Below are 26,527 nucleotides of genomic sequence, written 5' to 3'. Positions count from 1 at the left end.
ACTCGCCCCTAGCGGCGCTCAATTTCGCATCGAACACCAGACTAAGCCTAGTCAACAGCTCTCGTCTGACGTCGTCGGTAATAGAGTTAGGTAGGCCAAAGTGAAATGCAACATCTCTGATCACGCCTTCCTTTGGAAGGGAAGTAAAGCCGCCACTGAGCCGTTGGTTTCCGGTTCATGAGTTGATGGGTCGATAGGTAGGGTGTATGTAGCATTGGTGCATAGCACGGAAAACAAATCCAAGGAGAAGAAAAACGGAGAGCATTTTGTGTGGTCGTTGGGGGCGTGTGGTTCTGAATTGGCAACACAATGTTCCTCAATTGCATCCTCCCTATTCGTACACGGCCGAAGATCGGAGGCGAATGTCAGTTCAACTTGTTTCAACTAGGAACCACTCTCTGATGACTGTGTTGGGGAAGCAGCACATGCATGTACGTATTGGTGGATTTATTAGTTATTTCGAAGCTTTTAGACAATGCTTGACATTTACCACTTTTTCAATAGTTTCAATTTGAAAATCAACAGTCAAAAGCATTGTTATCGATGCGTAGAAAAGTTTCTGATCGATTGGTGATAAAAAAATAAGTTATTAACGTTCAAAATCTTTCATAATTTCATTTTTAGGTTTTCATAAAGTGTACCCCCATCTTCATGAAAGACGTAGTCCTACGTCAAAAACGTACAATATATTGATTTTTCCCATGCTTAAATGTGATTAAAAAATTGGATTTTGTTGCCATTTGTAATAATATCATGCTGTGGTCCATATAGACATATAAACCATAAATTGTGATTTTTTTTTTAAATGTATGCCATTCGATTACCTACCGTGTAAAAAGACTTCAGTGTATGTTGAAACATTGAGTTTTAATTAACCTTGAAAACCTCAAATCTAGCATTTGCCCAACTTTGTCTCACACAGCAAAATCGATGTAAATTTACATTTGACACATTGATGTATTAATGTTGAATATGATAATGCAACAATACAACTTTAATTTTACGTGAAAGTATTTAATAATCAATTCAGTTGCATTACATTACAACAATTCATTGATCTACTGATCGTTAAACTATATTCTAAACCCTGCTCCAGTTTGCAGCTGGAAATTACAAAATGTTTTGATCTGTGCACTCTTGAAACTATTGTAGACTTTGATAACATTTAGAGATCACAGATTTAAATAAAAAAATCCCGTGCTTGAATAAATCGTTGGCATCATAAAGCATATTTAAAGCTAACTCTTGCATTTGAAAATTATTTAAAAAAATGTTACTGGGCATTTACAGCCCATGATATTACCTTTCCATCTCGTAACATCCCGTAGCATTTCCAAGCGTGCAACGATTCAGCTCAACCACGAAACCTAATAATAAACCACACCAAATGCGTAACCCATACCGATTCTTCGGCCTTTTACCGGATGACGCTGGCGATCAATCGACCAATCGATTTTCCTTTGCCAAGTCCCCCGCCCCTGAGGAGGTGCACTAATTAAGCTCCACTTGATGCTAAATGGCCTTACTCACCCCTAGCGGCGCTCAATTTCGCATCGAACCCCAGGCTAAGCCTAGTCAACAGCTCTGGTCTGACGTCGTCGGTCATAGAGTTAGGTAGGCCAAAGTGAAATGCAACATCTCCTCCGGGGCGTGCAAAAATCTACCTCACAGATACAACCTACTCCAGTTCGGTGCGAATGTCAAAGGAAAATCTGCGAAAAACTGACAACTGAATGGAACCCCTTCTGGGCACAGAAATAAAGCAAACAAGGTTCAATCAGCCGGTTGGTGTTGAGACCAACTGAAGTAAGCTGCCTCGCATTAGGCTTTCGTTTTCTTTCGAGAGGCTGTGGAGAGCGTCCAAGTCTTGCAAGTAGGATGGGAACCGGTTGCTGCTTGGTGGGATGCGATTATAAACGATCCCAATTTATGAAAAGCTGGAAAGCGAATACGTAATAGGGGAAAACAAGTTCTTATCGTGGATGCACAATATGTCAAATGATTTGAGAGACGTAGACACGATGATGGGGTCGAGGCACTTACTTCCCAGCAGGATGCCGCATTCATATGTAAGATCATAAAGCTGGTTGCTTTTCCGGTAACTCATTCCGTAGGAGGTATGTTGCGATAAAGAAGTTGGATTTATTGCTGGTAACCGGCTCTAACTGGGGAATGGATCGAGGTACGACCGGAAAAAAATTAGTGTACTGTTGTTTGCCTGTCAGTGATATGTCTACGTAGGCAGGGGAAATTGATGTTATGCTCATTGATTGCTTGATGTTTATGCTTTCAACGAGACCTTTTTTTTTAAAGAATACAGAACAAGTTGCTAAGTCTCAGTCTCAATTTGAGTTCCATTTACTTAATGATATGTACATACTAATGACACATTATGAAAACAATAGCAAATTGGTAGCAAATATGACAACGGCACTTCGCCAACTCAAAAATTATGTTTGAATACACCGCATCACCTTCCTGAACGTATCCAAACGATTAGTTTAATTATAATCCATGCATCAGCTCCAATCAAGGCAGGTAAATCTCAATTCGTAGCGCTCCCGCATCCACGACGTAACGACAAACATGTGTCGAGCAGCGGCCTTTAGGTCCCGCACAGCTATTGTCGTCTGGCTTTGTCTTTCCACCCTGCTCAAGGGAAAATCTCACATTGTGTTTACGAGACCTAGAGGCTAGTTGTAGCAATGGAAATTATGCTGCCAATAAGGTCAAAATCACGTTTACGTAACCGAACGATTGAACCGTGCAAAGTTGAACGGTGTTCCGCACGGGGGGAGCCTTGATCGACGAGAACACACCAGAAAAGCCAACAGCTTTTGTTAGAATCGATACCAACGACACATTCCGGAGCACACATAGTGCACTACAGCTGGAGAGGTGCGATCAGTCAACCGATCGAATCTCGTGACTATGCGCTTTTTGTGGAGCTGTCAATCTGCATTTTGCCGCATATATAGCATAGGCAATCACGCGTATTTGTGTACCATGCTGTTGGTTCAGCTTCAACTTCTTGGATCGACACTCGCCGAGCGGAAGGTTCAGCGAACTGACCTGAATGTATACGAGTGGACGGATAAGATCACTCGTTTATTCGAGTAAGTGGAGATAATTTTGCAACATGTCCCCCGCAACAATGCGAGCCTTTCATCGCGGGTTTCTAGCGCGAACGGTGATGTTTTGTAAAATCTAGTTGTAAGGAGATTTATCAACGGAAAGGAGTGATGAGAGATGGGACCTTGAAGGCGGGGGAAGCTGTCTTGTGATACAATTTACGCCCACAACAGTTCAAGGTTCACTGAAACACGAAAACAAATGCTGCTAATAAAATTTGAGTTTATGTGCGAGGTCTTGTTGAATGGAATGTGCTATTTTAACCGTGTTGAAAAAATAAATGGTGATAGCGTGTCGAACGATTTATGCCCCTTCCGAGACCCGGTTCCAATTTTCAAATCATGGGGTAATCAATAATTTTCAACGCTCAGTAATATTTCAATTATGTGGATAAGTTCACGATTTATTAAGAATATCTCCATGCTTGAAATAAGACCTAACGGCGCCGGTGGTGTAGTGGTAAGCGTGATTACCTCTCACCCCAGTAGGCCTGGGTTCAATCCTGGTCGGCGCCGCCGGGATGTTCTGAGGCATAACATCTCTGATCACGCCTTCCTTCGGATGGGAAGTAAAGCCGTTGGTCCCCGGTTCATGAGTTGATGGGTCGATAGGTAGAGTCCAGGTGTGGGAGCTGCCTTCCTGGCACGTCGGTAGCATTGGTGCTCAGAACGGAAAACAAGATCGACGGAAAAAACAAACCAAAGGAAAAAAAAAAAATAATAAAACCTCTGGGGGATCTGAACCGTTCGGAACCCTTAATTGATTTCATGAATTACTCTCTTGTGCGAGGTTATTCGAGTGCTTTATGCTAGATTTGAATTTTAGGAAGACAAGAGTTTGACAAAATTGTTATGCATCAAAGAAGAGAGTTGATGGCGCCGGTGGATGAGTGGTAAGTGTGACTGCTTTTTCAGAGGGTCGGGGTTCAATGCCACCCGAGTTCGGCGGGATTTTTGAGGCGACAAATCTCTGGGCACGTCTAGAGGGGTCAGTACCGGATCTTTTTTCCGAGTACCGGTATTTCGGTACTGAAAGGTTTTTTGATTTAGAATAATAATTTATTTAAAGTATTCCGTAAGGATTTATTATTTTCACATTTTATAAAATAGAAACATCTATGTTGGGTCGCAACTGATACCATGCCATTGAAGTTTAAAGCATTCTGAATAAGGCTTGTACTCGAAAAAAATGCACCATTTTTATCCGTGTGTTACTTTTTTATGCGTGGGTAAAAATTGATGAAAATCTTGGTATAACTAGTTTGGAGTGAATTGTTTACATGTGCAAAATTTCATAACAAACGGTTCAGTGGTTATTGAGGTGTCATCGAACAAGAAGAAAATCGCTGGAGAATTTTGCGACCTCATGGAAAATCCGACTGTGACCATGAGATGGATCGGAAGACAACTGGGAATCACCCATACAACTGGGAATCACCCATACAACTGTGTCTCGGGTGGTAAAATCGTTTAAGGAGTCCCAGACGACCGAGTGGCGGGCTGAAAGTGGAAGAAAATCGAAGACAGCTGACCCTGTGAAGGCTCGGAAGGTGTATCGAGAGAGGTTGACGAAACCGATGCGTGTGGTTATGGATGACGAAACCTACATCAAGGCAGACGCAAAGTAGAAACCGGGGCTGGAGTTCTACGTTGGCAAATCACGGTTTGATGTTCCGGAAGACATAAGGAAGAAGAAAGTGGACTATTTTGCCAAACAATACTTGCTCTCGCAGGCCATATGCCAATGCGGTAAACTGAGTAAACCGTACATCACACACAGCAAAAAAATAATTTTGATATCACGTCGAAGTGGATGCACTACAATCATGTCGAAAATATGGTGTAATATTACTTGCTAAAAAGGACAAAATTATCATTAATACAATGCATGAACTGACATTACGCTGCTTTTACTGCATTTGTTTATTTATGTGGTCATAAAAATTACATGAAATTTTCGACATGATTGTAGTGCATCCACTTTGATGTGATATCAAAATTATTTTTTTGCTGTGCAATGGGTACCATCAACAGCGAAATTTACCGCACCGAGAGCCGTAAAAACCCTTAAATCAATCCCTGTAACACACCTGTCGGAAGGTCTCAAATTTTCGTTAATTTCTATGAATCCGTAGCATTTGGAATCATTTGATTTGGATGAGACTCTTAACTTTTATTTATTTACATTGTATTTCAATCAGTATTCTTAGTATTAGTATTATATTAACTTCACAAAATAAGGTCCTAATATTTAAATTGAGGCACTCGGCTAGCTTGGAGGCTGCCGCTTTTGCTTACTGAGTAGATGAGCGTGGGTTTACTTCCAGGCTCCTCCAAAATAAAACAGTTGCCATGCTTGAGCGAATCCTGACCTATCTCCTACACAACTATGCAACTCCGTAGCATCTATGGGGGCGTCGGTGAGTCGCTGGCCTCCCGTTAAGTAGATGTTGCATCAACAATATCCTTCCTTTCCACAGTAACGGAAAAGATGGGCGTGGCCGGCAATGCTAATGGTCATGCTTTTCCTGTTTTAAACTTTGATTGAAGAACTATTCACTCCCAAATAGCTTTCTTTAAGCAATCAGAATAAGAATGTCAAAGTTGAGACATGACAGTTACCAGTATGCAATCTACGAATATGGTTCCCGTTTCACCTGTGCATACAATGCCTTGGTTTTCTTTGCATGCACGTAACCTATAGCTCATACCGTAGTAGGCTGTGTATAAAATAAAATGATTTACTTAGTTTGACAGTTGCACCATGCCGAAGTGGCAGCGTATTCGTAGTTTGTCCCACCTGCAAATGTCGCAAAAAGACATTTCAATCGCCCTGGGAGTGTCCCGGTGGACCGTCAAAAGGGTTTTAGACCGAGAAAAGAAAGGACAACTATCCGCGAAGGTGGTCACAGGTCGTTCGAGGTCAACTCGGGTTCCGAGGGTTATCGCTGCTATCTAAAGGAAGATTCTGGTGAATCCAGTGCGTTCAATAAGGAAAATGGCAAAGGAACACGGGATCAGTGACACGGAAAATCGTAAAGGAAGATTGCGGGGCGAAGTCGAGGGCACGAAAAAAAAAACTCACATGATTACCAACCGCGTCCGGGAGCTATGAGTCGAACGATACAAGAAAATCTTGAACTTCTTTAAGCGAAAAAATCCGGTAATCCTGTTCACCGACAAGAGCATGTTTACCGTCGATCCCGTATCAAATTCCAGAAGCGACCGGTTTATAAGTTCTCTTCCGGTAAAAAAAACGTGGCCGACGAGCAAAAGAACGTGTATCTGACCAAGCATCCTGCTAGCGTTATGGTGTTTGGATTGGTGGCTTCCGATGGCAAAAAATGGACCCAGTGTTCATTCCAGAAGAGGACAAGGTCAACACGGAGGTCTACATCGGGATTTTAAGTAAGTATGTTCTTCCGTGGATCAAAGAACAGTACGGTCCGAAGCCAAATGTTGTATTTCAACAAGATGGGCCTCTGTGCCACACCTCGAACCGCACTCAGAAGTGGTTGCAGGAACATCTTCCATTCTGGGCGAAGGATATGTGGCCGCCATCCAGCCCCGATCTTAATACGCTGGATTACTCAATATGTGGCGTCATGAAGGCCAAGGCCTGTTCTAAACGCCACCCGAGTACAGCAAGCCTCAGACAAACATTGACCCGTACCTGAAGAGAAATGGATCCAGACTACATTATAAGAACCTGCCGTGCATTCTGGAAGCGTATGAAGGCCGTAATTGCAGCAAGTGGAAACTAGATCGATGATTAACATAGTTTAAGACTCTGAGAAACATCCCCCCTTTGAATAAATAAAAAACTCAAAAACGAAATTTTTTAGAATTTTTATTTAATTTTGACGTTGCTTAATGGTGCAAACATTATCACGCATACGGCAACTATCTGAAAATAACTTGCCATTTTGGGATTTAAACTGTTATTACAATAGGAGATTATCATCAGTATACAATAATATTACAGTCAGCAAAATTGACCATTTTATCAAAGACTCACCATCTTGAATCCAATATTTGGGAAATCTTCTTAAGTAACACAAATTCATTGAATTATGTTGAGTAAACTGCATGACAACCAAATCATGTCATCCAAAGGTTATGTAAACTATTATAGAACATGTGTGTTGCTTGGGTTCCACAATCTTAAATCAACCATTTTGAGAATCATTCACCATCTTGGAATTCCAATTGTCATTGCAATTACTATAATATTGCATTCAAAGAGATCGATCATATTGTAAAACATCCGCCATTTTGAATCCACCATTTTGAAAATCATCCATCCACCATCTTGGGATTTAAAATAATCATTGCAATAGCAGAAATGTCATGAATATACAACAATATTGCAGTCAGGAAGATTGACGATCCATCATCTTGAATCTACCATTTAGAAAATCTACCAAGGGGGGTGACTCTATCTAAGATGCAGGAAAATTTTTGCTTTACTTTTGTGAGATGCGCGCACACTTAATAGATGATTTTTTTTTTCGTAGTTTGATTTGCTAACGTGAGATTTTTTGACCATCTAAAATTGAGATTTGGGTGTGTCGTACCCCTCGAAATCTACCGCTATTTTGACCGTAATAATCTGCAATCTTGGAAATGAAATTGTCATTGCAATATCAACATTATTGAATTAATTTATTAATACATTACATTATATACAATACATTATTAATTAATTAATATTACAATATTGCATTCAGGTAGATTGACGATTTTATCAAAGATCCGCCATCTTAAATCCAACAGGTAAGCACAAATCATCGGTAAGAGACGTGTGTGTGAGAAAATTTGCGAAAAAATCTAAGAGCACCGGTGAGATTCCAACCCACAATTCCCATTCAGTACACGATGATATGTGCTTACCTCTCAGTATGTTCAAACTTTCCTATAAACAATTAAATTGACTGCAAAGTCGCTAAACCGTAAATCAAAAAATAAATCCAACATTTTGAAAATCACCCACCATCTTGGATTCACCATTTTTTGAAGATCGACAGCCATTTTGGCATTGAAATTGAAATTTAAATAGTGGTCAAAATGTCAATAAAGGGTGATACGGTCAAAATTTGGTCAAGGGAAAACGCGTGTAAATCGGTGAAATCGTTTATTTAAAAAATCAAATTAAATTTCTTTTTCAAGTTCAATTAGTATAAAATTCAGGAAAAATATTCAGTTAGGCTTCCGCTTTTCCAAATCCGAATTGCCGGGCCTTACGCTTGACCCCTGCCATCAGATTTTGTACAGCCACCTTGTCCACCTTCTTCGCCGCAGAAAGCCAGTTTGCCTTGAACTGCTGCTCGCCCTTAGCAGTTTTTTTGGTCTTCTTTAGGTTCCGCTTGACAATAGCCCAGTATTTCTCAATTGGGCGGAGCTCTGGCGTGTTGGGAGGGTTCTTGTCCTTGGGAACCACCTGCACGTTGTTAGCGGCGTACCACTCCATGGCCTTTTTACCGTAATGGCAAGATGCCAAATCCGGCCAAAACAGTACGGAACAACCGTGTTTCTTCAGGAAAGGCAGCAGACGTTTATTCAAACACTCTTTCACGTAAATTTCTTGGTTGACAGTCCCGGAAGCTATGAAAATGCTGCTTTTCAAGCCACAGGTACAGATGGCTTGCCAAACCAGATATTTCTTTGCGAACTTTGACAGTTTCATGTGCTTGAAAACATCTGCTACCTTTCCCCTTCCTTTTGCCGTATAAAACTCCTGTCCCGGAAGCTGCTTGTAGTCGGCTTTGACGTAGGTTTCGTCGTCCATTACCACGCAGTCAAACTTCGTCAGCATCGTCGTGTACAGCCTCCGGGATCGCGCTTTGGCCGTCGTATTTTGTTTATCATCGCGATTTGGAGTCACTACCTTCTTGTAAGTCGATAGTCCGGATTGTTTTTTGGCTCGATGCACGGTTGTAGACGATACACCCAGCTTATTTGCGGCATCTCGGAGAGAGAGGTTAGGGTTTCGCTTGAAACTACCGGCAACTCTCTTTGTCGTCTCAGCGGCTTCCGGTTTTCGATTTCCCCCCGATCCAGACTTCCTGGCTGTCGACAAACGTTCCCCAAACACTTTAATTACATTTGTAACGGTTGATTTGGCAACTTTTAGCGATTTTGCCAACTTTGCGTGCGAGTAGCTCGGATTTTCGCGATGCGCGAGCAAAATTTTGATACGCTGCTCTTCTTGCTTGGATGGCATTTTGACAACTGAAGAGTGAATTCCAAAATCAAAATAGGAGCAACATTCTACACACACACACCTTCAAAATGAGGGGTGTTCAGGTTTTTTAAATGCAAAATTGAAAGAAATACGTCAAGTTGATATTGACCAAATTTTGACCGTATCACCCTTTACTCCCCTTTTGGGTAATTCGAACGGGTGTGGAGTCCAAACCAACGGAAAAGTATTAACTTTCACCTTAAGACATCGCATCTCCAGAATCCGATTCAAGGTATTCTCGTCAGTGTTTTCCTTTAAAACACACCATTCGTTACGGTTCACCAGCTCTAATATAAATTTGATCCAGTTCAGAATCCAACGGCAACCATATGTTCGCACATTTGCTCGATGATGATGATGATGATGATGATGATAACTTACGGACATTTTAACGTTCAAATGCTTTCGCCTTGACCTTGGACAGGTTTTTGGTTTTTTTGCGTTTGCTAAACTTCCCTGAACTTCTTTGGACTTTCCTGAAATTTTTGTTCCTCCATGACAATGTTCCTTAAATTATCAAGAAGTTCGTACAAGTTCATTAAGGAATTTCCCTCAAAACCTCACAATATTCCTGAGATTTTTGTAATTATCTATAATTTTCCGGAAATTCTTTAAATTTCCAGCAACTAATTAAAGAAACTGCTTTGAAGATCTCCAAGCATTCTTCAAATAGGTACCATGAATGTTCCAAAAAATAATGAACATCCCTGAAGTTCTCCGGACTTCTTTGAAGATCTCGGGTACGGGTACGGGTCGGGTTTGTATTAGGTAATTATAAAGCCGTTGGCCCTGCCCCATGTGTTGGTGGGTTCCATTTATAGGACACAGGCGTGGAATGGCTTTCATGGTGTCGGTGATGGGCACTACGTGTGGGACAGAGACCGAACAAAAATTAAAATGAATAAAATAGTAAAACATCTTCAGTGGAAAATGATGAATATTTTTATTGCATTTATCGTACCCTTCACAAAATAGAAGAATTAATTAAAGTCAACCGCACACGCAATAAGCTGAAAGTTTTTTTTCAATATGAAAGTTCAATTTCCGAAAGTGAGATTAATTTGATACTTTCCAGTATCGAACACATCGTAGGGGGTCAAATCCTGCGGAATAGGCCATACTTTATCCTTGAAAGTTGTAACATCCGGAACGACGCCATAAAATTGTCCATACTCCTGAATCGTGAACAGACATTTCAAGTTCAGTAGATATTCCAAAACGACTGCATCCGGAGTATGCTCTTCGTAATTTTCATCCAAGTACAGTGATTTGAAGGCTGATCCTGAAAATAAAGATGCTTGGTATGAACTAAGCTGATGTTTTAAACTCATCAATCACACATTACTTTCATCCAACTCTTCAGCACGCACCATTTTGGAGAGGGTGTACACTTGTACCATGATTCCGTTGATAGTCTTTTGAACCACATCGGGATCCTTCAGATCGATCACAGAAGGAGTTAAATCGTTTAAGTAATCGGCGAATCTCCAAACCAGCTTGCGGAAAAATCTCTACAATCGAAAAATTCAAACCTCCAATGAACTCTTGACGCACGCCGGCCGATTAACCGACCGACCGACCGGTCGACCGCCCGGCATGAAGTAACCCACTCGCACTCACCTGATTAATGTTATTATACACCAGCACCACCCGGCTACTTTCAAAGAGATCACTGGCAGCCAGATACCGCATGTACTCCCCGATGGTCTCCTCCGCACTTTCGACCATGTGCATCGAGTACCCATCAAAGTTGATCATCAGCCCAAAAAGTTTAATTTCGATCGACGTTTTCTCCTGCATCTCTTTGATCACCTTCAAGAACCGATCTCGAATCGTCATGGCCGAAACCTTCGAATGTCGTCCCACGTAAACGATTCGCTGAAAGTAGGACTTTCGCCCAGCGCACAGCATGTTGTCCTTGACGTGGTCGGCCAGGGTACGCCGGTTTTGGAACGACGGCAGCACCGTGTCCTCCGAGCGCTGCATAAAGTACGGCAGCGGCTTCTTCTTGGGTCCTTTTCCGGGAGTGGTCGACATCCTTGAGAACAACCGTTGACTTGACTTCGATTCTCAGCAAGAAGTGTAATCGATCTAAACAAGCTACCAAATAGACTGTTTACCCGGGACGAGCGGGAGTCAATCGCCCACGTAACCATGACATCGTACGGGTAGGCATGATTCCCATGGAAACATTTTGTAAACGCTGTTACTATATACAATTGCACACGCTGTTCAATCGCGATGGCAAGGTCGGCATGGAACTGCAATTCGCTTGGAGGTAGGTACCACCCTCGCGGATCTCTCACCCGCGAATGGAGTGGAATGGGAATGAACGAAACACGGTAATCGATGATGGGTAGGCTAAATATGTAGTGGCTGCAGTAGGTTTGCAAATGAACTGGCAGCTATTCTTTGAGCGCGGCAAACAATCAACATGTGTTCCGCCTAATTTGGTGCTTTAGGGCGCGTGCGAATGCGAACAAGAAATTTACCGCGATGATGGGGGGCATTGTGTTTGAGAAAGAGCTAATAAGTGTTGCAATCAATCATCCAGACGGATTGTTTGACCGAATTTTGGCAATTTTTACTGCACAGCTAGGGTAAGTGAGCCAGCCATGGCACTATTGCACTAGTTTTTGGCCCTAGAGCCTAATTGATCAATTGAATGATCAGATGCTTAAAGTTGGCGTATGTGATGTTTGGTATCAAATTAAAGGTAAAATAGGCAGCACCGAAATGTAAGTATTATTGACAATAATCATAGCTAGATGCACAATTAAAAGATAGTTAACTAGATCAACGATATTTAAACATGTGCATTCAATCTAGACGACTTCTTATTCTGCATGCACATTTGACTCTCCTTTCTTCTATTCTTTACCTATGCATCAACGCTTCTATGTTAATAATCAACTTAGCCCTCATTTATTTTTGGTAGATTTCAATCGACTCGCATAAGTGATGAATCATTATATATAACATATAAATTTAAATACATGTACAAAATACATGTACAAAATTGAACGGTGGGTCCAACAGGGTAGCCGATTGAAGCGATTTGGTAGGGGAAGCGTGGGAATGGCAGCTTCCTGTTGATAACATTTCGTGGATAAAGAGTGGGCTCTTTTCCCCACTCATTGGGGCATCTTCCTGTTTTGGGGCTCGTCTTTTAGTCAAATTTTGCGATCATGTAGTTGGAAGGAGATTCTTTACTGTACCGTAGGTTCGTATAGGACGGATTTCACGCCAACTCGTCTTCGGAGTTGGCAGCACCCTCTCAGAACCTTATGAAACTTTGTGGGTGTGGAGACTTAGCAATTTTAAGCAACTTTGAGTACTTATTTTTTTCAAAATTTATCTCGCCTAACATTTGATAAGGGTCAAAGTTTTTTGTCGATTTTTTTTCAAATCGATATAGCTTAAAAATGACAAGCCCTACAAAATAGTGATGTATGGCGAACTTTTAGCAAATAATCTGAAATTTTATAAAAAAAAAATTAAATAAATTAAAAAATTGGTTTCTACACTCTAAAAAAATATATTTAAAAATTAAAAGTCATTTTCCCAAAAATGGTACCCCTCAGATTTGCTTGATATTTTTTCTCATGAAAGACAATATAATTACCTAACTTTTCTTCATACATCGCAAAGTGGGTGCTTTTAAGGAAAAAAAGTTGTTCGAACAACAACTTTTTCATGTTAATTTTTTTTTAGCGTGTTTCACTCAAAGTCGAATAGTAATACGCGCACAACCTTATTAAAATTCGATTAAACTTTATGGGTATACTTTTCGATAATCTGGGCGAAATCTAGCCTAACATTTGAAAAGGGTACAGAGAAGTTACCTGCAAATCGTCCAATAAGAGTTCAGAACAAAACGTTCTAATGAGGAACAGCCATCTCAGCATGGTTTGCACTTTCCTGTGATGGATTGTATTATAATATATGCATACACTCTATCCAACTTCTATAAAACCACCCTCAAATTGTTCCAAATCAACAGGTAAACTAAGTAAAAATCACTTAGTATGTTTTATTCATGAAAAGATTTCAATTCATGTATTTGTGATTAATTTAATTAGAAAAATAATCATTCATTTATTTTTATGTATTAGGTGTGTCCATTAGTAAGCAATATGCATATATGTTTATACCTCATCTCTCAAGTGAATACATATAATAGCGCAGGTAACTTAACGATTATTTAAGGCATGCCTAAAATAATCATTAAGTTACCTGCTATATAGCAGTTATATAACAACGCAGGTAGTCACATGAGAGATATAAGGTATAAACTTAAAGCACCGCAGTCTGTTTCTACCGACATAATCTAATATTTAAGTTTGGTGATATCACAACAATGCTCATAGTTGCTGTAGTGCATAGTTGTTGAAAGTGTAGTGCTGCATAGTTGTTGAAACGAAAAAGTGTTTATATATACAACAATGGAAAAATCTGCTGAATTGATTATTAAGAGGGTGCAATGTAGTTCCAACATAAACAATCCCAATTGCAGCCGCAATAATTTACGTAATTTACCATCAAGTCTCATAGAGAAAATACATTCATGGGGCTTTGATCATCAATTGGATGTAACAATGCGTATTTGTGAATCGTGTCGTGGAATTTTAGTGCACAATAGGACACCTCTCCCGAAAAAGAGGCGATCGGATGGAAAAGAATCAAGCCATGCTCGGAAGTTTGAAGAGCCGCAACCATCAACAAGTCATCAGCAATCAGAACATCAGGAATTTGATGATACACTAGGTAAATAATAATAACTTTAACTGTTTCAACTGTGTGGTTTAAGGATTGTACATCGAAGATACAACTTCATTTTCAACATTTTTTTAGAGCACGAGCTGGATGAACCGCTTATCGTACAAATTTGATCGATTGGTAGGCCAACCTCGGTGAAATTCAAATATCAAATTTTCACGACTGTACGATATGCGAGCTGCATATCGTGCTCCACAAACATGGGGAAAATTCAGATGCGGCTTCGATGTACCGTAAACGGGGATGTCTTTGATAATGGAGGTAACTTTTAAATGCAGCTAATCCAAAAAGTTATGACTTAATGCTCTTCGTATTCATTATTTTGGAAGGGAACATCGGTTTCCTATCCAAAATATTGCGTAGTTTTCATTTATTAAAACACCATTCGAAATTCAGGAAAATCCTCTGTATTAGGCCCTTTCAAATGTAAGGCTAGATTTTTGTTTTAAGCACGCCCAGATTATCAAAAGGTCAAAATCTTTATGCTCATTAAGTTTCAACGGATTTTAATAAGGTTGTGCGCGTATTACTATTCGACTTTGAGTGAAACACGCTAAAAAAAAATTAACATGAAAAAGTTGTTGTTTGAACAACTTTTTTTCCTTAAAAGCACCCACTTTGCGATGTATGAAGAAAAGTTAGGCAATTATATTGCCTTTCATGAGAAAAAATATCAAGCAAATCTGAGGGGTACCATTTTTGGGAAAATGACTTTTAATTTTTAAATATATTTTTTTAGAGTGTAGAAACCAATTTTTTAATTTATTTAATTTTTTTTATAAAATTTCAGATTATTTGCTAAAAGTTCGCCATACATCACTTTTTTGTAGGGCTTGTCATTTTTAAGCTATATCGATTTGAAAAAAAATCGACAAAAAACTTTGACCCTTATCAAATGTTAGGCGAGATAAATTTTGAAAAAAATAAGTACGCAAAGTTGCTTAAAATTGCTAAGTCTCCACACCCACAAAGTTCCATAAGGTTCTGAGAGGGTGCTGCCAACCACTGGATGAGTTGGCGTGAAATCCGTCATAGGCGAATTTTCTTATTGATCCACCCAATTCGTTTTGGCCATTCATACAGCGACATGTTGAGGACAATCAGAGGTTATTAAGCTTGATAATTACAAACAGTGAAGAGAGCCTACTGCTATTGGACTTAGTTTCCGTGCTGGGTGTTAGACCACTATAATATCATGCATCATGAATCATAGACCCTAACTCAAATTTGAAATTAATTTCCATGATTTTATTTACGTGGATGTATGGTTAAATCTATGTTTTAAAGTTGTTTCAAAATAAATTTGGAAAATAATGGCAAACATTTAAATTTAAGATTGGATACATTAGAGAACCACTAGGGCCAAAAAGGAGCACACTTACCCTATACATTTAACAACATATTATATGATTTTTATGAAAATCTGTAATATAATCTTATATTTCCCGATCGATTGTGCAAAAAATAAACGTTTGTCAAAGTTTACAATTGAGAAAAGCCGTTATCAAATATATTATATTTACAATACCGTTCACTCTAAATTGTTTCCATAATTGCTTTTTTGTTTTTGCTGTAATTTGTTGTGAAAAGTAAATGCTGCAGAAAATACGGGAAAACCCTTTTAATTTTTGCTTTACAGAATCTTGCAGGAAATCAAGTACAGAAACAGACATAGCTTTCTATACATTAGTCAGCGGACAAGAATGCAGCGTTTCCAGATTGTTCTCAATCTTATCGGTATCGACAATTTTTCCTTAAAGCACAAAGCACAATTTTTAAAAAGCAAAAATCATGAAACTCAATCTCACCACAGTTTGGTGAGATTTGCAGCTGGTGAGTTTTGTTAGCTTGATATTCCGAGCTGCGATATCCCAGCAAATGAGATTCATTGCCCTTGAATCTAAAGTTTGGAAATTCTTGATTAAGAAATTCATCCCCTCCAGGAATCATTTCTGTTTTTAATACTTTAGGTTTCAAATCATGGATCATAAAAATCTATCTTTGAGCGTTACCATAATTTTCAATTTCCATTGTCTTGATTGGTTTGATTTTATTTTCTTCAGTTTTTGGGGAAATTTTCCCAATTTTAAAACTTCTGTACTTCAACTGTTCTCACTGTTTACTTCCCGTTCTTCTTGTTTATGGGTTGGAACAAAAATGGCCTTTATTGCATAATTATTTCTATTTGAATAACAGCAGCCTAGGGAAAGTGTGCCAGTAGACTGATGCAAAATTTGACGTTTTCGCTTCACAGTGCTCAAACGGTTCCAAATTGGGTCTTGAATAGTTTCCCAAAATTTGAACTCATATGGTAAAAAAATGACATGGCACAAACCATTTCAAGTTGTTATGGAAATTACTATGGAAAAACCATTTTTTTGTTCTTATCCATCTAACAATTCACCGTATTTAAATAATGATAAATGTAATCGTAGGCAATTGTGTCAGCTATAATTTTGTTGAACATCACTTTTCGATAGAATGTAAGCAACAAAAGTTATTAATGATCCAAGCCACTGATGTCTTATGGTTATGCTCAATCAACTTTTCAGCAGGCAACATTGGTGTTTCTGGTGCGAAGAATAGAGCTAAAAAATCATGACTATTAGGCTGGGTTTACACTAGGCAAGTCAAATGATCAACTCAGTGGAATTCAATTGGCTTGGAAAGTTGAGCCTGGTTTAACTTTTTTTCAATTCAAGTGAGTTGATCAAGTCAGTTGAATGGCATGGTTTACACGTACAATTCGCGTTCAAGTCAAATGAATTCAACTGACTTGATCAATTGACTTGCCCTGTCTAAACCCAGCTTTATGCAGGGACCTGGCGGGCGGCTATGTTTTTTAATCTTTCATCTGCTCTTGTCTTCTGCTTACAACACGATGTTGCGTCCCTTTCCTTCATGTATACGTAAGGCGGGCCGTATTTAAATAAGGCCCGTGATCTTGCCTACTGTCAAACGTATAGGATTGATATGGGGTTGCCAGTCCCCTGCTACTATGTCACACTGCAGAATACAGTGTTGCCACAAAACTGCTGCTTAATCATGCCATAAGATTATCAATCTCTTAAACAATTAATAACTATTTTAATTGACGTTTGGCCTAAAACCTAGATTCGGCAAAGTTGTAGCTGAGAAAATTTTCCATAAGAATAGCTATAGATCTTTTTAACAGTGCAATATGGAAAAAGGCTAAAAGACAATGAAAAAAAGATTTGAATTCCCATTGTAATGTCCATATTAATTTTAAATGGTTTGTGCCAAGTCAGTTTCTTACCAAATGATTCCAGATTTTGGAAGACTAATCAGGACCCGATTCGGAGTCGTTTGATCATTGTGGAGCGAAAATGTCAAATTTTGCATCAGTTTAGTGTGCCAGTTATGGAGCTTGGGCTCTTATTGTTGGCAGGCATTTGAAATAAATTTTAATGGTTTTATTTGCGTAGATGTATGACAAAAGTTATGTTCTAACCTTGCATCTAAATAAATTTGGAAAAGACTTAATAAAATAGAAAACTAAGATAGGACCAATTAGAGGACCACAGGGGCCAAAAACTGGCTCACTTATCCTAATAGATCCTACAAATTCTAGGAGTACTAGGGTAAGTGAGCCAGTTATAGCAATAATGCTCCAGTTTTTGGCCCTTGGACCTAACTCAAATTTGAAATAAATTTTCATGGTTCAATTTACATAGATACATGGCAAAATTAATGCTCTAACGTTGTAGGGGAAATAACGGCTTCGGCATGACAGACTATTTTCGGCAACCTAAATTGAAATGCTAATTTCACTAGATTTTCTTACGGAAACACTTCGCTGAATGTATTCAAACGATTCTTTAGGCTATCAGCTTCAATTTGATTATATTTTTACCACTAAAAAAAAGCAATCGTAGGGTTTTCTTGAAATGAAACACGTGCACTACAAAATGCTGCTGATTTCGAGTTGCCCATGAAAGCACAGCTGTTTAACACGCAGCCAAATAGAAAGTTTGCCGAATAACAAGATCTTGCCCACAATAGTCGCTCCCACCAGAGAAGATTGGATCTTTGCAAAAGCGTTTCAAAACTGTTTTTGACAATTCTTTTGACTGAAATTGTTAGAGCAGCTGGCAGCAAAATATTGTAAACAAACCAGTACTGCATATGTGTGCGTTCCTTAGAGAAAAACCCGAATTTATCCACCTATGGTGTGATCAGACCCTTCTTACTTATTCAAGTTTATTTATTTTATTGTCATTATCAGTGACCAAGCCCCCCACCCCCGTGTCATCCAGTGACGCTACGCCACTGCCTGGGGGTACCCCGAATATATCCGGGTGTAGTCTATTTGGTGAGGCTACCAATCACCTTATCATCGTATTTTAATGTGATTTAATGGGTTTTAATTCAATTCATATTCAAGCAACTTCCCCGGGGTACCCGGAACATGTCCAAGTGTGTCCAATGTGGTCTGGAACACTTAACACGACTTTGCATTGATCTTATTTTTGAATTCTGTAGTAATTTGATGTGTCGCATGATGGTTTTGATACCTTTTTCGTTAAATCCAGTGTGAAGGCCCATATTCACTGGATCTTATTCCGGCCATATCTCCGGAACCGGTTCACCGATTCCAAAACCGTTGTATAGCGTTCAATGGGACCCCAAGACCTATCATTTGGCGCCGAGTTTGTCCAAATCGGTTGAGCGGTTGCTGAGAAACGTAAGCGCATTCATTTCGTTACATACACACACACATACACACATACACACGTACACACACACACACACACACAAATACATGTTCCGATCTCGTCGAGCTGAGTCGAATGGTATATGACACTCGGCCCTCCGGGCCTCGGTACGATAGTTGGTTTTTCAAGTGATATCTATACCCTTCTTTGTAAGAAGGGTAAAAAGGCTATAGAAAGATGGTCGCTGCTTAGGTTGCCGAGAATACGTCAATTTCCGTATCACAATAAATTTGATAAAAATGGTAAAAATTCAAATTTAAGATAGGGCCAATCAGAGAAATACTAGGGCCAAAAACTGGCACTTCTAAGAAGAGCTCTAAGGGAATTTTGCGAAGAATTCGATGAGATTTTTGAGGAAAATTACTACGAAAATCAGTCAAAATTAAGAGTGTATTTCTTGATTGTTTTTTAGTGATTCACTAGAACTTTAAGAAAATACCAGAAAGAATCCCATGCCCAGAAAATTTTAAGATAAAGACTGGAACGCGCAAAAATTGGTCGACAAAAATCTTCTTATTTTTTCTTTTGGTTGTTCAATCCATATATTTAAAGGAAAAAAAATATTCGTTTATTCTTTTGGTTTGCCAAATCCGAACTGCCGTGTCTTCCACTTAAACCCTTCCATTGAATTTTGCACAGTGGTCTCATCGACCTTATTTGCCGCCGAACGCCACTTAGATTTAAACTGCTGCTCGTTTTCCATGGATTTATTAGTTTTTTTTTAGATTCCGTTTGAACAAGGCCCAATACCGTTCAATAGGGCGGAGATCTGGGCTGTTGGGAGAGTTGTAGTATTTGGGCACCACAATCACGTTGTTCGCATCGTACCACTCGATTGCCTTTTTCGCATAGTGGCAGCTGGCCAAGTCCGGTCAGGACAGCACAGGTCTATTATGTTGCTTTAAGAATGGTAGCAGCCACTTTTCCAGACACTCCTGGACGTAGATCTCTTGATTGATGGTTCCCGTAGTAATGAAAATGCCGTTTTTTAGACCACACGTGCATATGGCCTACCAGACGAGATATTTTTCGGGAACTTCAATAGTTTGATGGTTTTGAAAATTTCAGCCACCTTCCCTTTTCGTGATGCGGTATAAAACTCCTGTCCCGGAAGCTGCTTGAAATCCGCCTTCACATAAGTTTCGTCGTCCATGACGACACAGTCGAACTTTGTGAGCAGATTCGTATACAGCTTTCGGGACCGCTGGCTGCTTTACCGACGTGTTTTGCTTGTAATCTCGGTTCGCCACCTTCACCTTCTTAAACGTCGACAACCCGGCTCGTTTCTTGGCCCGCTGCAAAGTAGTAACGATTTACATAGTTGAAGATGCTAATTTCAAATAACAGACTAAAGTGGTAAGTTTTATACGATAGATGAGGCGATGAAAGTATAGAGTTGATAGTTCCGTTAGAGTACGGCAGTGTGAAAATTGTATACATAGAGTAGAAAGCGAGCAAGGACAACTTTAGGAAGGTACAAATCGGTTTGATCATCTCTCTTTACCAAACTCCCCCGTTGAAGGAGATGGTGAGGGGTATCAACTCTATACTTTCATCTCCTCATCTATCGTACAAAAACTACCACTTTAGTCTGTTATTTGAAATTAGCATCTTCAACTATGTTTGTTTTGAGTAATTTTGTGATCTTAACAATGAAGATCGGCTCCACAAAGCTACAGCAAATGAGCGTGAAAAAAACGCATTATATATATATAAAAGAAAAAAAGTTCTTTATGAAGCTGCAGATAGAATAGAGTTTAAGCTTGTTATAGAAACTTAAAAAAGTAAATTTTAATTCTAATAATAAACAGTATTTGATTTTGCGTTGTAAAAATGAAAAGAGGAATGCTCGCTAATCTATCTATCCTAATCTATCAATTACTTTAAAGAATAACAAGTTTCAACCAATGAGTGAAAAGTTATTAACATATGCCCACTGGTGGGTCTATGGGCTACTTTTTGGTGGGTCACAGAAATTCTGACAAATTGGTTAGAAAATTTAAAATTTTCTTATACAGTGAACTTTCTACCACTCGATATTGAAGGTTCCATCGAGCTATGGAAATGTCGAGTTATAAAACAACAATCCCATAGGAATTCACTATTTCAGTAGCCATGTCATTTTATTTTATTTATGGTACTCACATCATGTTCGAATGTTGACTAATGACGTCATTGCTATCTTTCAATAGTTTGAAGTGTAGTAACGAGCACTTCTTAAAATAATGCATGAAAGATAAAATTACAGATAAGGTTTTTGATCTAATTTCCGTCTTACTAAGCACATCCCGCGTTTTACCTCTTTTGAATTGGTTGATTTTTATTATCCTGACGGAAATTTCCCTCACTGAATTGTGATAATTCTCAGGACCTCGTACCGTACAATAAAATGGTCTCACACGACTCGGCTTGGAAGTCAAGATGGCTTCCGAGCCTAATCGCTAATGATCCTCGATCGTCCATCAGGGACGATTCCCTCAGGCCGGTGGCCGTAATTGCCAACTTCCGTCTCGGCTCGACCAAGGTGGCCATGCCACGCTCAGCCGATGTCATCAACGACGGAAGACGCCTGCCAGCGAAACGAGCTAGCAACGCCTGCTGAGCCGTATGTCGCTGATGAACGCCACCAGATCCGCTGTTTGCAGCCCACGCCGCAAGTTTCCGGCCACACGGTAGTGCAGAAGCAGCCCTGGGAGCCAACGCCAGCGTCGCGACGCCGTAGGAGATCCCACTGCAGCAGTGAGTACAGTGCCAATTTTGAACCCTCGCATACACGCCACATATATGTGAAAACCCACACCCACACGCCACAGAAAAGGGCAATAAATGTTTTAGAAAATGAAATTGTCCTGTGTTTTCATACTTTGCCCACGTAGCCCAGTAACATGCCGGCCCATACTTGCCCAGTAACATACCGGCCCTGCGACACAGTTCAGGGGTCTTATGCTACTGAGCCAGTTACCCGGGAGTGTTTGGTCATACGATAGTCACAGGTCTAATATCAAATTTCTTATCAAATTCTTACTCCTTCAAAAAATTTGGTATTTGAAAATCAATCAAGATTGAAATAATTTTTTTTTTTCAGGGGTGAAAGGGAGAAAATTATGTAGCGGTTTTCAGGACTGTGTTATCATTGAATTTCAGGATTGTTAATTTGGAAAATTCAATTATGACTAGGTCACAATTTTTGAGATTTTGCCTGGTTCTGAAACCTGACTACACACTTGAATTATGTTGAGTTATTTGTGTTTCAAAACCTATTTCAATCATCAGATATCCGAAATCATATGTCCGATTTATATAAAAATCAAAGAGTTCTATGTGAATCAGCTACAAACAGAGTCGGTTCAACCATAAAATATTCAAAAAAGTGTTATGATGGCTTAGACATATTGCCTTTTACAAATTCATAATTCCTCAAATTACTGCCAAACAGCAGATATTATAAACATAATGGCCACTTATGTGTGTGAGCTGCATCAACAAGCTCCATTTATCACAATCAACATACATAATGAACATCAACCACTTCTTCTCACCCATCTTCAATTAATTTATGCTACCACTATCACCGTTACCACCGTCAATTGGATTGCTACAACTCTTCCCACTCATGATCATCATCAGCAGACGGCAATCAAGAGCATACCGCTGGTCGTTTCCCACTAAGCTTCACTATACGCCGAGGCGCCAAGCCACGCCGTTTTGTTTTGTACCAGCTACCACCGACTGATTGCCAGTCTTATCTCGTTTTGTCCATATTTGCTCCTTACTTATATATTTCCGATAAACGCCGTTCGCATACATATGTAGTGAAATGGCTGAGTGCTCCACTTTTATTAGCTTCGTTTTGGGGAAACTCGTTTCCAGCGTTGATGGAACGCGCATCTGCGTCCCACGAATTATGCAACATCCAGCTGATTTTGGCTGAACTCGATTAGAGCACGTCTGATGGGAAAGAACTTCGAACTTGAACGGTGGTGGGGTTCGTTTTTGCTGTGCATTGAAGTCTTCTGTTTAGGATGTAGAAAAGATGTGAATTCGTCATGAGTGCCCCAACAACTGTCATACTGATCCCGTTATTTATTTTGTTTATTTGTTAGCTGGTTGTGGGGCTTTGGAGCACCATAAATTGATACAAATGGGCTTTTACAAGTCTAAGAATAATATACCACCTCTTACCCCGCCCCCTAAATTCACGCTGTACACGCTAGTGGCAGCAATGCATTCAGTGAAGGAACACCGATAAACAAGATGAAAACAGAAACCTTGCAGCCAAGAGTGGATGAAATGGAGAATAACAAGCGGGTGTTGCTTTAACAATTGCGTCACTGGGCTTTAATTGATTTGAAGTGAAACTGATATGAAATAATTTTTTGAACGCGTTCATGTCATTACCAATTGTAAGTCTACCAGATGGATAGGAAACACAATCGGGTTCCATCCAACATTTTGACTGTAACTGTTATACATCGACAGTGAAGGTTTAAAATATATCCCTTGTTGAAGGTCTTACATTTTAATTTATAGTTCTTTGAAAATAGCCGGTAACCATCCATCAGCATCGTCTACAAAATATCAATTGTTGCAAATTTCAAGCTAAGGTAGGAATTTAAAAGTAGCGTCAATCATCTTAATAACAGATCATTTCTATTTACCTTCCATTTCGTCGACATCGAAAAGTAAACACATTTCTCTTTCCAATAATTTTACCGCCCTTAAAGAAAGATCGGAAGAAAATCATCGGAATCGCAGACTCATCATCGTCGTTTATCCGATGGCAGTGGCGTCACGATCTCGGAATATTTATTCCTTTATACACAGCAAAAAAATAATTTTGATATCACGTCAAAGTGGATGCACTACAATCATGTCGAAAATATGGTGTAATATTACTTGCTAAAAAGGACAAAATTATCATTAATACAATGTATGAACTGACATTACGCTGCTTTTACTACATTTGTTTATTTATGTGGTCATAAAAATTACATGAAATTTTCGACATGATTGTAGTGCATCCAGTTTGATGTGATATCAAAATTATTTTTTTGCTGTGTAGGTATCACTGCGGCTGCCATAGATCAATCCGATCTCCATTTGGCTGTATGACGATGACGGGATTAGAGCACAAGTTTAATTGATCGCAAACTTATTGCACTACTGGTGGAGTCATCGCATTGAATGGACTGACTTAATAGTGCAGTTGTGTAATGCACATGTATTTATTTCGACTTACATAGGAAATGGAGGTGTAAAATAAAGCGCAGTAATTCAAAACTTCTCTTTGACTTTGACTATATGTTTTTAGTATTACTTCTACGTGAAGTCAACGATTTACATAGTTGAAGATGCTAATTTCAAATAACATCTCTCTCCAAAGGGGGAGTTTGGTAAAGAGAGATGAAAAAACCGATTTGTACCTTCCCTAAAAGTTGTCCTAGCTCGCTATTCTAATATCTATATGCAATCTTCACACTGCCATACTCTAACGGAACTATCAACTCTCTGCTTTCATCTACTCCATCTATCGTATAAAAATTACCACTTTAGTCTGTTATTTGAAATTAGCATCTTCAACTATTCTCTTTGACGTTAAACCAAATCTATCAAAACTCAACTACATTTTCGAATTTTAGTAATTTCATCCTTTAAAGTTGATGGTCGACGCTGTGTTCCATTTGTCGAGTTAAATTTAACCCGTGATTAATAGTGACATTTTGATAATTTTTCTCCATGTTCGAAAATCCCTGTGTTTGTCGTTCGAACGGTTTTCGAGCAGAACTCAATCACGGTTGGGAAAATCTAATTTCTTTACTGTCAGAAATAAACACGAAGCAGGGTTAATCTATAACTTGGAAATTGGGCCACAGTCTCAGAAGCTCACCATTGGAATCATCAAACAAATTCAATCATTCGATAATGTTTGCCACAACTCTTCTTACAACGATTCGATTTTTTATCCCTTTGAAATTTTGTCCTTTCGATCGGTTGTCCCTTTTGCTTCTTCGGTATTTCCTCTCTTCGACCCTTTATCCAACATATTTTTTTACAGTTTCTTGCAATGGGCAGAGTTGACATTATCTTACTTAAGATTTAATTGTTAGACGACAATCAGTTATCTTAACCACTTTTATGCTTAAAATGTGACGATATTTAAAGGAGCATTAGGGTGCCAATGATTTGTTTTAGAGGCAGACTATATACAAAATGTTCATTGTCTGAAAAACAGTCCTTATGCCAATTTGGGCTCAATCGGACATGATTTAGGGGTGTCTCAAGGCGGTCAAAGTTTGAACTTTTTAAATCTGAAAAATATCCCGTAGTAGCAGGGTAGATGTACTACTTATGGCTATACGTTCATATTGTGGTGTGTTCCAATTATGGCATATGGGAATTCCATAGGCCATAACTGATACACACCATAATAGGAACGTGTGGGCATAACTGGTACATCTACCCTACATGAAATTTCGGAAATCGAATTTTTTGTATGTCAGATGCCGAGATCTAGAAGTATTTTTTTGTTCAAACCAATTGATTTTTTTTTAAAACTGCTTTGCACTGCTTTGTCCTTTTTTTAAATGATGATTTTTTTATGTGGGCCATTTAAACAATTCGATGGTTTCCTTTTTCCCTTACATGTCATTGGCACCCTAATGAGCATATGCAAATTCGATCTTCTTCTTCTTCGTTTGCTATGTTTTTACGCTTCTGTAGCGAGCATTTTCCAGCTCTCAACTTAGTGTTCTTGTTGTTTTTCCTCTGTTCGTGACCTAACACCACTGCGACCAGTAATTTGATCTATTGTAGTATATCCCGTGTCCTTAGTTTAGTGCATGTCGTATTACTCCATCACTATTGAGAAATGATGAATTATGCATTTATCGCAACGATTCGACTCTAATTGAAATGTCCCGCTAAAGGCGCGCCCCGTTGTTGGTCAAAATTATATTCCTTAGCAACAAAATTAAGCAATGAACCCTAGTCTAAATCACTTAGAACTATGGAACAACGAATAGAATATTAGGAGTTACATACGTGAAGACTAACTAACTCATGTTTTCCTTGTTTCGAGATCATCCTCGGTGGACAAAGCCGAGTCTTGTCACTATCAACAAGGCATAAAAAGTAACAAGGACTAAGATGCGTTCCTTTGATTACTGAAAAACCTTGTTCCCCTAGTTTGAACTAGTCAGGACTAGGAATCGATGTTAGATCTTACATACCGTAACGTACCACGAAAAGGTGATCTACCCACGTTTCGAGTTCTTGCCAATCATGTGTGGCTTTCTGTAAAACTCTATTCCCAGGGAAGTCAAGAAAATTTTCATACTGAAAGATTTCCTTGGGAATCGAACCCAGCACTTACGGCTGGCTGATAATAGCGTGCCTTAACTGACCAGTCTATCTGAGGCCCCAAAAATATAAATCAATCTTACAAATTAATCCATTTACATAAAAATACTCGCAGCTTTTCCGAAATTTTTGAAATCTTGCTTAGATTTTATTGGGAGGTGAGCTTACTGAAAATATTACAGTGTGGAAGGGGAGGGGTTGGATCTAATAATCACCCAAAAACCCATAAATAATTTGTGGATTACCCTTTTCGACTTTTTCCTATAGATTGCCTGTCA

The 26,527-nt window shown here is 39.2% G+C and overlaps 2 protein-coding genes across 2 annotated transcripts in view; both read right to left on the bottom strand.

Moving 5' to 3' along the window:
- Window positions 1–26,527, bottom strand: part of LOC135705077 (uncharacterized) — an 83,476-nt gene that overhangs the window by 25,608 nt on the left and 31,341 nt on the right. The window lies entirely within an intron of this gene.
- LOC135705084 (uncharacterized) lies at window positions 10,408–11,404 on the bottom strand. Its single transcript, XM_065226659.1, has 3 exons — window positions 10,996–11,404; window positions 10,721–10,886; window positions 10,408–10,657 (listed from the first exon to the last, which is right to left on the bottom strand). The coding sequence occupies exons 1-3, from the start codon at window positions 11,359–11,361 to the stop codon at window positions 10,413–10,415; spliced, it is 777 nt and encodes a 258-aa protein (XP_065082731.1). The 5' UTR covers window positions 11,362–11,404; the 3' UTR covers window positions 10,408–10,412.

The sequence above is a fragment of the Ochlerotatus camptorhynchus genome, unplaced genomic scaffold (genome assembly GCF_037179485.1).
Source record: "Ochlerotatus camptorhynchus isolate MF236.1 unplaced genomic scaffold, CSIRO-AGI_Acam_v1.1 ptg000257l, whole genome shotgun sequence".
Taxonomy (NCBI): domain Eukaryota; kingdom Metazoa; phylum Arthropoda; class Insecta; order Diptera; family Culicidae; genus Ochlerotatus; species Ochlerotatus camptorhynchus.
The sequence above is the reverse complement of the archived record's forward strand: the minus strand, read 5'-3'. Positions and strand labels throughout refer to the sequence as shown.